Genomic DNA, 12,940 nt, shown 5'->3' on the forward strand with positions numbered 1-12,940 from the left:
CTCACTGCAAGCTCCGCCTCCCGGGTTCACGCCATTCTCCTGCCTCAGCCTCTCCGAGTAGCTGGGACTACAGGCGCCCGCCACCACGCCTGGCTAATTTTTTGTATTTTTAGTAGAGACGGGGTTTCACCGTGGTCTCGATCTCCTGACCTCGTGATTCACCCGCCTCGGCCTCCCAAAGTGCTGGGATTACAAGCGTGAGCCACCGCGCCCGGCAATAAGTATCTTAAACTTACCATGTTCTAGACCTTGACCTTCTGGTTTTTACCACCACTGTTTCTCTGTCTTTTAACAGAACAAACTAAGATTAAGCAAACAAAAAACACTCTTATTCTTTTGCAATCTTCCTCATCTTAGTAACTGTCAACTCCGTTCTCACAGTTACTCAGGCCGAAACCTTGGTGTGATCCTTGACTCCTTTTCTTCTCACAGTCCACATTCAATCCATTAGCAAATATGTTAACTCAACCTCCAAAATATACCTGGAATCTCACCATTTCTCGTTATTTCCACTGTTACTGCCCCCATGGAAACCAGCCTCTCCCTTGCCTGGGTTACTCTAATAGCCTCCTGCTTGGTCTTGCTTCCACTGCTGTCTCTGCAGTTCTTGTTCACATAGTAGCCACGGGGAGCCTGTTAAAACACACCCATCATTTTATACCTGCACATAGTATTCACCAGTGGCTTCCCGGCTGACTCACTATAACTGCCAAAGTCATTATGGTGGCCTACAAAGTCCTGTCTAATCTGGGTCCCCAGTCTCTCTAATTTCTTTTATCTCCTGCTCTCTTCTCCTTGCTTACTATGTTCCAATCAAATCCTCTTTGCTGTTCCTTGTACATAACAAGCACAATCCTACCTCAAGACCTTTGCATTTCCCTCGACCTAGAGTGTTCTTCCTACAGATACGTGTGACGTACTCCCTTCTTTTCTTTTTTGCTGGGAGACCAGAGTTTTATTACTATTCAAATCAGTCTCCCCTAGCATTCAGGGAGCGGAGTTTCTAAGGATAACTTGGTGGGTCGGGGGAAGCCAGTGAGCCAGGAGTGCTGATTGGTTAGAGATGAAATCATAGGGAGTTGGAGCTGTCTTCTTGTGCTCAGTCAGTTCCTGGGTGGGGGTCACAAGATCAGATGAGCCTGTTTATTGATCTGGGTGGGGCCAGCTGATCCATCAAATGCAAGGTCTGCAAAATATCTCAAGCACTGATCTTAGGAGCAGTTTAGGGAGGGTCAGAATCTTGTAGCCTCCAGCTGCATGACTCCTAAACCATAATTTCTAATCTTGTGGCTAATGTTAGTCCTACAAAGGCAATCTAGTCCCCAGACAAGAAGGGGGTCTGTTTTGGGAAAGGGTTGTTACCATCTTTGTTTAAACTATAAACTAAGTTTCTCCCAAAGTTAGTTCAGCCTGCGCCCAGGAGTGAACAAGGACAGCTTGGAGGTTAGAAGTAAGATGGAGCAGCTAAGTTTGATCTCTTTCACTGTCTCAGTCATAATTTTGCAAAGACGGTTTCAGTCCCTCCCTTTGGGTTTTATAACACCTTAATCTTAAGGTGTAGGCTCTGAAGATGGGGAAAGGCCATCGATCACTCTGGCTTCTTCCTGCTGATAGGGGACGTAGTGGGAATGGGAGTGAACCCCAAGGTGAGAAGAGTGGAACTGCTTTATTACTGTCTGAGTGTACTCATGCAGGCCTGGCTAGGATTCCAAGGCTTGTGTGGGAAAAACATTACTACTCTCATCGAAAGTTTTACTACAGTGTTTAAGTGAACAGCCTACTATAAGGTAAATAACGAGTCCTAGGATGAGGAGTACAATTCCCAATTTTAAAAGCAAAGATTTGAAAGCATTAGTTTGGGGCCTTCCAACCCACAAAGAATTTAGAATTTCATCTAAACTGCAGGAAAAAACCTCAAGAACAGCTAACAACAGTATACTATAGTTTTTCTTTTGAAGCATAATTTTTCTCTCTCCAGTCCCCATTTTTATTAAAAACAAATCATGATAGAACTGATTTATTTATAAAATAAACTTATTCTTACTGTACTTGGCCTGATTATTTGCATAAAGTGCAGCAAGAATAGTTATTTTTCACTTAGGCTTTTTAAATTGGCTTTGACAACTCTGTTCCATGAAGAATCTCAGATAAGACTTTCAAAAAGTCGAGCCCAGCCATGGGTTTGTACCCTCAAATACTTATGAGTTGGGCAAATTCCTCTCCTCTTGAGGTCCCAAGATAACTTGGGGTTCCTGGCCTGTTAGAAAGTGACATTCTTCGCCAGGCGCAGTGGCTCACGCCTGTAAACCCAGCACTTTGGGAGGCCGAGGCAGGTGGATCACTTCAGGTCAGTAGTTTGAGACCAGCCTGGCCAACATGGTAAAACCCCATCTCTACTAAAAATACAAAAATTAGCCAGGTGTGGTGGCAGATGCCTATAATCCCAGCTACTTGGGAGGCCAAGGCAGAAGAATCACTTGAACCCGGAAGGCAGAGGTTGCAGTGAACCAAGATCACACCACTGCATTCCAGCCTGGGCAACAGAGAGAGACTCCGTTTAAAAAAAAAAAAAAAAAAAAAAGTGACATTCTTTACTTACCACAGGTCAGGAAACTTGTATATACTCCCTTACTTTCTTCACGACCATGCTAAAGTTCATCTCATCACAAAAGCCTTACCCAACCAGTCTGACATATCTGGTGTGTAGTGGGTGCTCAGCAGGTGTTTGCCAGATGAGTGAAGCATGGCTGACTGGAGCAGCACATGGTAATGCTTCGGACATGCTGGGTCCTGTGTGGCTATGGAGCCTGCTCCTTGGAGTGCTTGGAATTTATTGACTGAAGTAAGCTCTGAGAAAGGGTGACTGGGTTGAACAGTCAGCCTAAGAAGTGACTGAGTAGCTATGGGAAAAGTCTGGTTTTGTGGGAATGAGATAGAGCCAGGTTGACCACTTCCTTCTGTAGTAAGAAACTTGGCCTGGAAATAAAAAAAGATACTTCCTTTGAAACGTACTATCTAGAAAACACTTCACACTGAGTGTTACTCAGCAGGCCTCAGTTTGGCAGGGACTGGTTACAGAGACAGCTTGGGGCCTTGCCCAGTGCATACCCATCCAGGTGTCTCTGGAGGATGAGTCTAAAACCAGTTTGTGCCTGGGAAGCACATTCTGTGACTAGTAGGGCTTTGCATTGTTTTTAAGCCAAGAAAAGCCGAGCCAGTCAAAGGTGGAACATGAGATTAGCCCCAGTGCAATTGTACAGGCTTCTACAGTCTCAAGATGAATGTTTCGACATCCTGTTCATCTATGCAGGAACACTGGGAGGTAGACAAGGACACGAGGTGTCTCCATTTGATAATGGCTATAGCAGCAAAGCCCAGAATAACGAAAGAACCAACAAAACTGGAATTGGGACCAAGGCATATCGATTATCTTTCCTATCTTGGATAACAGAGTGACATCCAGCCTGCTTTGAGTTTTATTGTTCTCAGATTACTGTAACCCAGCCAGGTGTAGTGGCTCATGCCTGTAATCCCAACACTTTGGGAGGTCAACGCGGGCAGATCATCTGAGGTTAGGAGTTCGAGACCAGCCTGACCAACATGGTGAAACCCCATCTCTCCTAAAAATACAAAATTAGCCGGGCGTGATGACTCATGCCTGTAATCCCAGCACTTTGGGAGGCCAAGGCGGGCAGATCACCTGAGGTCAAGAGTTCAAAACCAACCTGACCAACATGATGAAACCCCATCTCTCCTAAAAACACAAAATTAGCTGGGCATGGTGGCGCATGCCTATAATCCCAGTGACTCAGGAGGCTGAGGCAGGAGAATTGCTTGAAACCGGGAGGTGGAGGTTGCAGTGAGCCAAGATCACACCATTGCACTCCAGCCTGGGCGACAAGAGCGAAACTCTGTCTCCAAAAAAATTACTGTAACTGGTGAAGCATTGGCGGGTAATATAGTTAAGATAAAGCTAAATCCAAAGAATTAGCCTTTATCTCAGGCTTCTTTGATCCTTGAAACTTAATTTTTAGGCTACAGTTGCTGTTTATTTCTTCCTAAGTGATCCCTATAAATAGAGAAGACCAACGGCCTCTAGCATGTCTTGAAATTCCTTCTATATTGGGTTCAGTCTAGGAAATTGTTGCAAATCAGGTGTCCAAGGCAGATTCTTAAGTTGTTAATAAAAGGTCTTAGGGCCAGGTGCAGATGCAAACACCTGTAATCCCAGCACTTTGGGAGGCCAAGGTGAGAGGATCACTTGAGGTCAGGAGTTCAGGACCAGCCTGGGCAATATAGTAAAACCCCGTCTATACAAGAAATTTAAAAATTAACCAGGTGTGGTGGCATGTGCCTGTAGTTCTAGCTACTTGGGAGCTGAGGATCACTTAAGCCCAGGAGCTTGAGGCTACAGTGAGCAGTGATCATGCCACTATGCTGCAGCCTGGATGATAGAATAAGACCCCATCTCAATCAGTCATTCAATTAAAAAAAAAAATCTCTTGGGACACTGGTTGAATTTCCTCTTCATTCCTTTCTTCCTCCTTGTGAAGACCAGTTTCTGGATTCTCTCTTTCCTGGGAGAGCCTTGGTCATTGTTATTCATTGAGTAGCTTCTCCAAGCATTCATTGTTTTTACATACCTTGTAATAGGACTTGATTATAGTTGTTTTATCTCAGAATCTCATTTCCTTAAGGGAATGTGTGATATTTGACAGGATGCATAATTGTTGTTCATGCAGGTATTTTAAGAAAAAACTTGGGCTGATAGAAGAGATAATAGCGTTTGTTTGCATTTTCTTTAAAGGTGGGCTTAATTGAGGGCAGTTGGACCTGCATCCTTTTCCAGTAGGTTGGAGAATCACCTACATTAGTAGAGCCTGGTATCTGCCTGGGCATCTTTAGCGGGTGGGAGATAGAGGATGGGGTTGGTCCCTTTACCCTATTCTGACCTGAAATGCTCTTCATCAAAGCTGAGTATGAAAGTAAGCATAAAGACTGACTGCATTACAAGCAGGGCTCTGAGCCAGAAGGTGGGGCCTTTGTATCCTGTTTGGAGTAGGCTTCCATGGTAACTGCATCTAACGCTTTCTCACAGCCGCTCCTGACATCACTGGCCATAAACGGAGTGAGAACAAGAATGAAGGGCAGGATGCCACGATGTATTGCAAGTCAGTTGGCTACCCCCACCCAGACTGGATATGGCGCAAGAAGGAGAACGGGATGCCCATGGTGAGTAGGAGGCAGGCCCGGGTCTGTGGTTGCTGGAGTTTTCCCTGCAGAGGTCCAGACATGTGGGTCAGTTACTGTAGTAGCTGTATCCTCGGATGTGTGCATGGCGAGGGTCACCCTTTCTAGAGTCATGAACGGTTTACAGCATGAATCAAGAGGTCATTGACAGTTTCTTCCAGCACAAAAATCCCTATACATTATTTGCTAAAGCTGTCCATCTGGTAAGAGATTAGATTGCTCGCTGTATTAGTCCGTTCTCACATTGCTGTAAAGAACTTCCAGAGAGTGGGTAATTCATAAAGAAAAAAGGTTTAATTGGCTCATGATTCCACAGGCTTTACAGGAAGCATTGTCGGGGAGGCCTCAGGAAACACAGGAAAGATGATCTTTCCTGTTTTAGACAACATAGTGACATCTGGCCTGCTTTGAGTTTTATTGCTTTCAGATTACTGTAACTGAAGGTGAGGCATTGACAGGTAATATAGTTAAGATAAAGCTAAATCCAAAGAATTAGCCTCTCCCTCAGGCTTCTTTGATCCTTGAAACTTACCTATTTTTTAGACTGCAGTTGCTGTTTATTTCTTCCTAAGTGATCCCTGTAAGTAGAGAAACTTAGAATCATGGTGGAAGGTGAAGGGGAAGCAGGCAGGTCCTAGGTGGCTGGAGAGGGGGAAGAGAGTGAAGGAGGGAGGTGCTACACACTTTTAAACAACCGGCTCTCATGAGAATTCACTGTCAGGAGAACAGCAAGGGGGATATCCGCCCCCATGATGCTGTCACCTCCCACGAGGCCCCTTCTCCAATACTGGGGATTATAATTCAACATGAAATTTGGGTGGAGACAAAATCCAAACCATATCACTTGCCTTCAGGATAGGACACTGAAAGAACTGAGCCTAATTCTCGTCCATTTATCCTGAAGAAAATACTGTTCTTGAAGTGGTCGTAGAGAACCTGCCTTGTTTTTTTGGTCGGAAACAAGGTACTGAGGGCAATTACCAGTATATTCCTGCAACACAGAACATACTGATAAGGAATGGGGGCAACCTGAGGAGGCCCAAGGTACTGAGGGCAATTACCAGTACATTCCTGCAACACAGAACATACTGATAAGGAATGGGGGCAACCTGAGGAGGCCCAAGGGCAGCCTTGGCAGCCTTAGACATTGGGAACCTGATGGTATTTGCCCCAGAAAAGGTCAAAGAGAACATCTTTTCCGATCAGTGGGATGATTCATGATGGTGTTTGGGGAGTCAGAGCTTTAGACCCTCACTTTCTCTCTCATTATGATTGTTGACCCATTACCTTTTCTGTCAGAGAGGGTGTCAAGCATTCCTCTGATCCCATGGATCCTCTTTGATTATCAGTCTTCAGAATCCAAAAGGACCTTAAAGATCATTAATCCAGCTTCTTTGGAAGGGTTCCATAGTAGCCAAGATAAATTAGTGGCAAAACCAAGAGTTGTATCTAGTTTTTTGTAAATTTCAAGTCCATTATTCTTCCTACTTCATGACATCTTGATAATAAAATGTTGAGTTGTGATAATGACTCCAACATCAGCGATGATTTCAGAGACCCGTTAATGAGGAGCAGGATGAGGATTGGAGAGGTGAAGATGCTGAGTTGAGTCTTTTTTACAAGACACTGAACTTCCTAAGGCACTGGAGAGGAAATGTCCATTTCTCTCTGCTGGTCACTGGGAAGGAGTGCCCTTGAGCTTTTGCCAAAGCAGGTTGGAATTAACTCAGTATGTGTTTTAATCTGAAAGATGAAGCTTGAGGCATCACAGACTAGCTGTTTTAAAAGCTATGAGTTCCCCGTTTCAGATGTACCTGCACTCACATGCTGACAAGATTGTATGCCATATCTAGAATCATTTCCAGGATAATATTCCCCTTTTCCTCTCCTATTTCTGATTGTGCCTTAGTTGTTGCAGGGTAAAGACACATGAGTCTGTTTTTTTCCCTGCCGGGATCTCATGAGCTGAGTGCAGTGAGCCATCCTGCTGAGTCCCGACCTCTGCCTGTGCACTCTTGCACCTCTGCCTTCGCACCCATGCGAATCCCTGCCTGCACTGCTCCTCCCTGTTTGATCAGCTGTCCTCCTCCACAGTCTAGTGCAAATGTTAGCTCATCTGTGAAGCTTTCCCTAACTCTTTCCAGCTGTGGCCACTCACTGTGCCCTACAGCACTCTATACACATGCTCTGTTGGAGCTTCTTAACACATTCCTGTAATCAGTCATCCCTTTTTGGATGTCTGGTTCCCTTTTGAGGCCAAGCTCCTTATTCATTTTTAGATCTGTCTTCTCCCTATCTCACCTTCTCCCTCCCACCTACTCTTAGTAGGATATAAAGCATGCAGCATATTTTAGTAAATATTTGTTCTATTTTATTTGTTTGTTTTGTTTTGTGTTAAGACAGGGTCTTGATTTGTCTACCAGGCTGGAGTGCAGCAACCTCCTGGGCTCATGTGATCCTCCTGCCTCAGCCTTTCGTGTAGCTGGGACCACAGGTGTACACCACTATGCTCAGCTAATGTTGTTTTTGATTTTTGTAGAGATGGGGTCTCAGTTTGTTGCCAAGGCCAGTCTTGAACTCCTGGGCTCAAGCGATCCTCCCACCTTAGCTTCCTAAAGTGCTGAGATTACAGGCATGAGCCTCTGTGCCCAGCCATAAATATTTGATTGATTGATTGAATAACCTTTCCTCTAACCCTGTAGTCCTTAAGTGAAAGGAAAGTTATGAATTTCCCCCAGTCTGACTAGGAGTGAGTGCTTAGCATTGTTTGTGGAGGAAGTTTAAGGAGACTTCCTCAGAACTCACCAAGCGTGAAGTCAGTATGCTGACTCTGAGGTCATCAGAGAGGCCTGAGGTCCCGGAGGCATGCCTGACTGTAGGGGTTGCACCCCTCCTGCCGCCGTCCTCTTTCTGCTGTGGTTTCTTACCTGGTGTTTGAGGCAGCATTTAGTAGGTTGTTGGACTTTTCTGAGTCTCCAGGCAGTAGGACCTGCACTCATCTCGTGGAAGTCGGGGAATTCTGGAGGACCGATGGTAAGGGAGGCTTGCCTGGCTTTGTCAGAAGTGTGTTGATTTGTTGTTGTTGATACTGAAGGGAAATCATTAATGAAATCCTCTTAGACACTGCTTCCTTGTTCTGGCTGGTGCCTGAAAAGAACGGAGAGCAGTGTCACCCTCTCTTGAACATTAGCTCAATTACTCACTCTCACCTTTGTGTATTCTCACTTTTTTGCAGGACATTGTTAATACCTCTGGCCGCTTCTTCATCATCAACAAGGAAAATTACACCGAGTTGAACATTGTGAACCTGCAGATCACAGAAGACCCTGGCGAGTATGAATGTAATGCCACCAACGCCATTGGCTCCGCCTCTGTTGTCACTGTCCTCAGGGTGCGGAGCCACCTGGCCCCACTCTGGCCTTTCTTGGGAATTCTGGCTGAAATTATCATCCTTGTGGTGATCATTGTTGTGTATGAGAAGAGGAAGAGGCCAGATGAGGTTCCTGACGGTAAGAGCATCCCTACAAAATAGCTGTACTGCTGGGGTTGGTTCCTTCGGGTGGTTTCCAAGTACCCAAAGAGGACTATAGGGATGTTGGGATTCAATCCCTAAAGGAAAGAAGGAAAATTCTTATACCAGTTCCTAACCCCCTACCCGTAAGAGTTTTTTATTTTTATTTTTTATTTTTATTTTATTTTATTTTTTGCATTAGCCATCTAGAGCTGTCCTTAGCTCTCTCCCTCTGTTTGGGTGTTTTCCAAACCCTAGTCCCATCTGCCTTTCAGGCCCCATGTGGTGAATGGGCAGCTGTCAGTCTCTTTGTTCAGCTCTGTCCTCCTTCAATACAGATCATCAGGCAGATTGAGCTTGAGGAGAATCCAAGTCAAGCCTAGAAGCCACCCCAAGATGGCAGGCCACCTGGCCTTTCAGGCAGATTTAAGGTATCTAACTGGTTGTCACATGGTTGCCTGGTGTAGCCCCTGTAGGTAACTGCCCCAGCCCAGTCAGACTGTTCTCAGAAAAGCCATTGGAACGAGCCAGCCTTTGGTTCCTTGGTTGGTCCCTTTGATAGGTTTCCAAGGCTCTCTGCTGGGTGGCTTTCCATCTGTGTCTCACAGACAAAGGAGAGTCTGATGTATCCACCCATCTAGTGTAAGACAGAGATAGCGAAGGCGGAACAAATGGAGTCCACGCCCCGAGGCTGTGCCGTCAAGCTGGCCTAGGGTCAGAGAAGGGAGGAGATGGTAGCAGCAGAACCACAGCACACCACTGAGCACCCGAAAGAGCAAGAGCTGAAGTCTTAGGTTATTGGATATGCCTAGAGTCAGAAAAGCCTTGGGAAATTTTTGGTGATCGATTTTTCCTGTGAAGAGGGAAGCTGCTGATGGAGACTTGTATCTGCAGTACTTCAGGTTCCCAGCTGGCTCCCCATCCCCACCCTATAACATGACCAGCGTACAGAAATTAATTGGCCGACTGTTACCACCACTAGTCTGTCCCTGGCTAGACTAGACGGATGTGCCCCTGGGCTCAGTGGTAGCCGACCCGGGGTGATGGTGGGGTTGCCAGCCATAGTCCAGCTGTTCTGGGGCCTGTGTTTGTGCACCTGTGGTGCTGTATCCTGCCCCACACAGCTGGCTGTCCAGTGGAGAATACAAAGTGACGTCTGGTGCTCCCTCAGAAAGAGTGTGGCTCCAGAGGCATGCCAGTGGCTTTAGACTCTCTGGGAGGACATGTTTGAGAGCAACAGCCCCTTCCCCATCTTTTCCTTTCTTCTCAGCAGTTCTAAATCTCTCTGCCTGCAGTAAGTTGAGTGGCTGGTGAGGAGGTTTGTTGATGACACTGACAATATCTGGTGACGCCCTCCAGATGTGCACTCAGCAGTGAGCTGGGCAGAGGCGTGGGAGTGACATTGGCTGGGAGCAGACAGCCTCTGCAAATGAATCTCTAGTTTCCTGCAACGTGGGAGTGTCCCCAGGAGTTTTACTTTCCTACTTTATGAAGTGAACCTGCTTTCTTTGGGATTTCATGTACTCCTAATGCTTTTTCTCTCCAGGTATTTCTCTTTCCTGCTACATATCAGGACTCCCAAGGCAACAGTGCACCTTTATTTAGACCTGGGAGTAAAGGGAAAGAGTTGCCTTTCGTGTATTTCCAGCTTTGGCTCTGTGGGATCAGTTATGCCTCATTCCTGAAAAGGGCCTTTTTATCCCCCCAGAATGCTTTTGCTTTGCCAATACCACCTTCCTCAGCCTGCCTTTTGGAAAGGTTGAGAAGCTAAAAAGTCAGGTAAGAGAAGGCAGAGATGGGCTTCAGAACCTGATTTTTAAATTTTAAGGCAAGGCTGGCTGCCACTGATGAGAGTGATGCAGCAGCCTAGCGTGTTCCCAGCAGAGGTCTAGTCTTTGCCCTAAGAAGTCACCACGCTTATGAGGTTGCTATCGCAGTGCATGTGGCAGGTTAGATTTGAGAAATGGTTAGGATTGTTCTGTTGGACAAGTGCAGACACCTGCCCAGGGAAGCAGCTCTCTTTTTATAAGAGTTTCTTGGTTACTGAATTCAAATGGGGGACCAGTTTGTTATAGGAGACATCTGTGGCCAGCAAATCTGAACAGCTTCCTGGAGGGAAAGTACCTCTTTTAAACTAAGTTATTATAGACAGTAACGAATCCTACCCTTAAAAGAGATGACGGCAGGGTAAGTGCAAAGTAAAACCTCCTTGCTCTAGTCTCTTGGGAGAGTATTGTAATGAAAGCAGCGTTTACTTCGTTGTTGTTGCATTGGGGTGAAAAATCTGAGATGCTGGAATGATCGCAATGTTTGCCTTCTCTCCTTCCCTTTCTGACAGCCAGTGTGGGCCAGGCTCCACTCTCCATCTTCACACCTTGCCCTTGCTCCAGTATTTCCATTCTGTTTTTCTCCTCCGTCTCTTTCTCTCTTTCTCTCAAACTCCTCCCTGCTTCCACCCCTGCCCGCTTTTCTTCTTTCCTGGAAGTAATCATTAAACAAAAGAAAAAGTTGAAATGTTCTTTGGTGAGTTTTCCTTCTTCTCTGCCTTTTCCTTCTTTAGCCGGTTCCCCTCAACCCCTGTGCACTCCATAGGAAGGACAAACTTACCTGTCTGCTTTCTTCCCGTGTGCTCCTCCCCAAATTTTCATATAGATATATACATACACTCCTTTTTGGAATAAACGAAGAGGTACATTATATTTGACACAAACTTGGGAGTGTTAGAGGTGATAAGTGTTTACCTATCAGATAACCATCTGTGTCTCTGTGTTGGATTTTTTTTATACCATTAGGAAAATGGGAATTTTTTTATAGGCCTGGCATACTTCTACTTTGCCAAATAACACTTTATTATCAAGATACACCCATGGCTCATTTCAGACTCACTGAACTTTTTTTATATGAATGCAGTCTTCATATTTTGGGCAGTCTCATCCCCTTACTACAAAAGCACTAAGTGAACAATACAAAAGTATAAAAGCACAAATTTAAACTTACATAGTTTAGTTTAAGTATGTTTCACTAGAAAATCAAATATTAATTTAGATTTCTCACATTGAAAATGCTTAGGATTGAGGTTTAGCTGCTTCCTTTAAAAAAAAAAAAAGCCCCATGTCTTTTTTCTTCACCTACTGGAGTATTCTCAGACCATTTCCTACATGAAAGCTCCCACCTGCATTCCTTTAGTCCACTGTATGGTCTCTTTGAGGATCAGTGCCCACTAGGTTGTCTTGTAGGTGGACTAATCTACAGATCACCTTTACCTTCAGTATTTTCAGGAACAAGTGAATGATGGAGTCAAATAAGAGCTTTGTTTTGTTCACTTTACTCACCACTTGACTGTATTCCCTGAAAATGTTAAATGATAATTCTCTAAAAAGACCAGGTCAAGCTAGCAGCCTCTAGCCTACATCCATGTCACAGCTGGGCACCTGCTTGGGTGCACCTTCTGTGCTGGTGTCCTGCCGACTGCAATCCAGGAGCAGTCAGTGTGTGCTCTTAAGTCTCCCCTCCCCAGGCCCTGGAGGACTGGGGAGTGAACCCACTTAGTTGCTGAGGACTTCAGTTCTTCTGGATATTTTAGTGACCTCACAGACAGCAAATTAAAACAGGAGCTGATTTAAGAAAAGAAGTGCTGGCACCAAAAAAGAACTTTCTGTTTTTACATTGGGATAATTTTTATAAGCAAGTCAAAGGGACTCTCTTTAAGTTACTGATGGAGAAGATATTTGAGGTTTTTTGGGGGGCCATTTTTAGTGGCTCTGTTATATCCAAGCTCTTTTAGACGCTTTAGAATGAAGAGCTGTTCTAATGTTCCAAAATCTATTAGTTGGCCAAAACATGTGGTAGCATATGAAGCTTTATACAGGCTAGGGATATTGGAAAAGAAATGTGACTTTTAAAACGATACCTAAAACATGCATTCAATGTCTGGTCTGTTAACTAGGGGCCATCTGGGTCAGTAACAAGTTACCTCATGGAGAAAATGCAATAGGACCAAACAAGGAAGGAAATAGGAAGTAACTCAGTCTCTCTTGGGTTTAATGCTAACCTGCTAAGGTCAGGCAAAATTTAAGTGGATTTAGAAACCATAAAACCTTCTAGTGAGATGAATGCAGTGACAAAGGACCTTTGACCAGAGAGTCAACTCTTCATTATTCGGACTTTAAAGCCATCTTT

At 45.0% G+C, this 12,940-nt stretch overlaps 1 protein-coding gene across 5 annotated transcripts in view; it reads left to right on the top strand.

The window, feature by feature from the left end:
- NPTN (neuroplastin) overlaps positions 1-12,940 on the top strand; it is a 74,359-nt gene that overhangs the window by 55,518 nt on the left and 5,901 nt on the right. For 4 of the 5 annotated variants that reach the window (XM_032176155.3, XM_032176154.2, XM_032176157.2 and 1 more), the window contains 2 exons: positions 5,099-5,232; positions 8,486-8,759. In XM_032176155.3, the coding sequence (XP_032032046.1) occupies positions 5,099-5,232; positions 8,486-8,759 (408 nt within the window). Of the gene's footprint in view, positions 1-5,098; positions 5,233-8,485; positions 8,760-9,099; positions 9,193-12,940 lie in introns of all 5 variants that reach the window. The other variant, XR_009209566.1, reaches the window with a different exon arrangement.

The sequence above is a fragment of the Hylobates moloch genome, unplaced genomic scaffold (assembly GCF_009828535.3).
Source record: "Hylobates moloch isolate HMO894 unplaced genomic scaffold, HMol_V3 SCAFFOLD_14, whole genome shotgun sequence".
NCBI classification, from domain to species: domain Eukaryota; kingdom Metazoa; phylum Chordata; class Mammalia; order Primates; family Hylobatidae; genus Hylobates; species Hylobates moloch.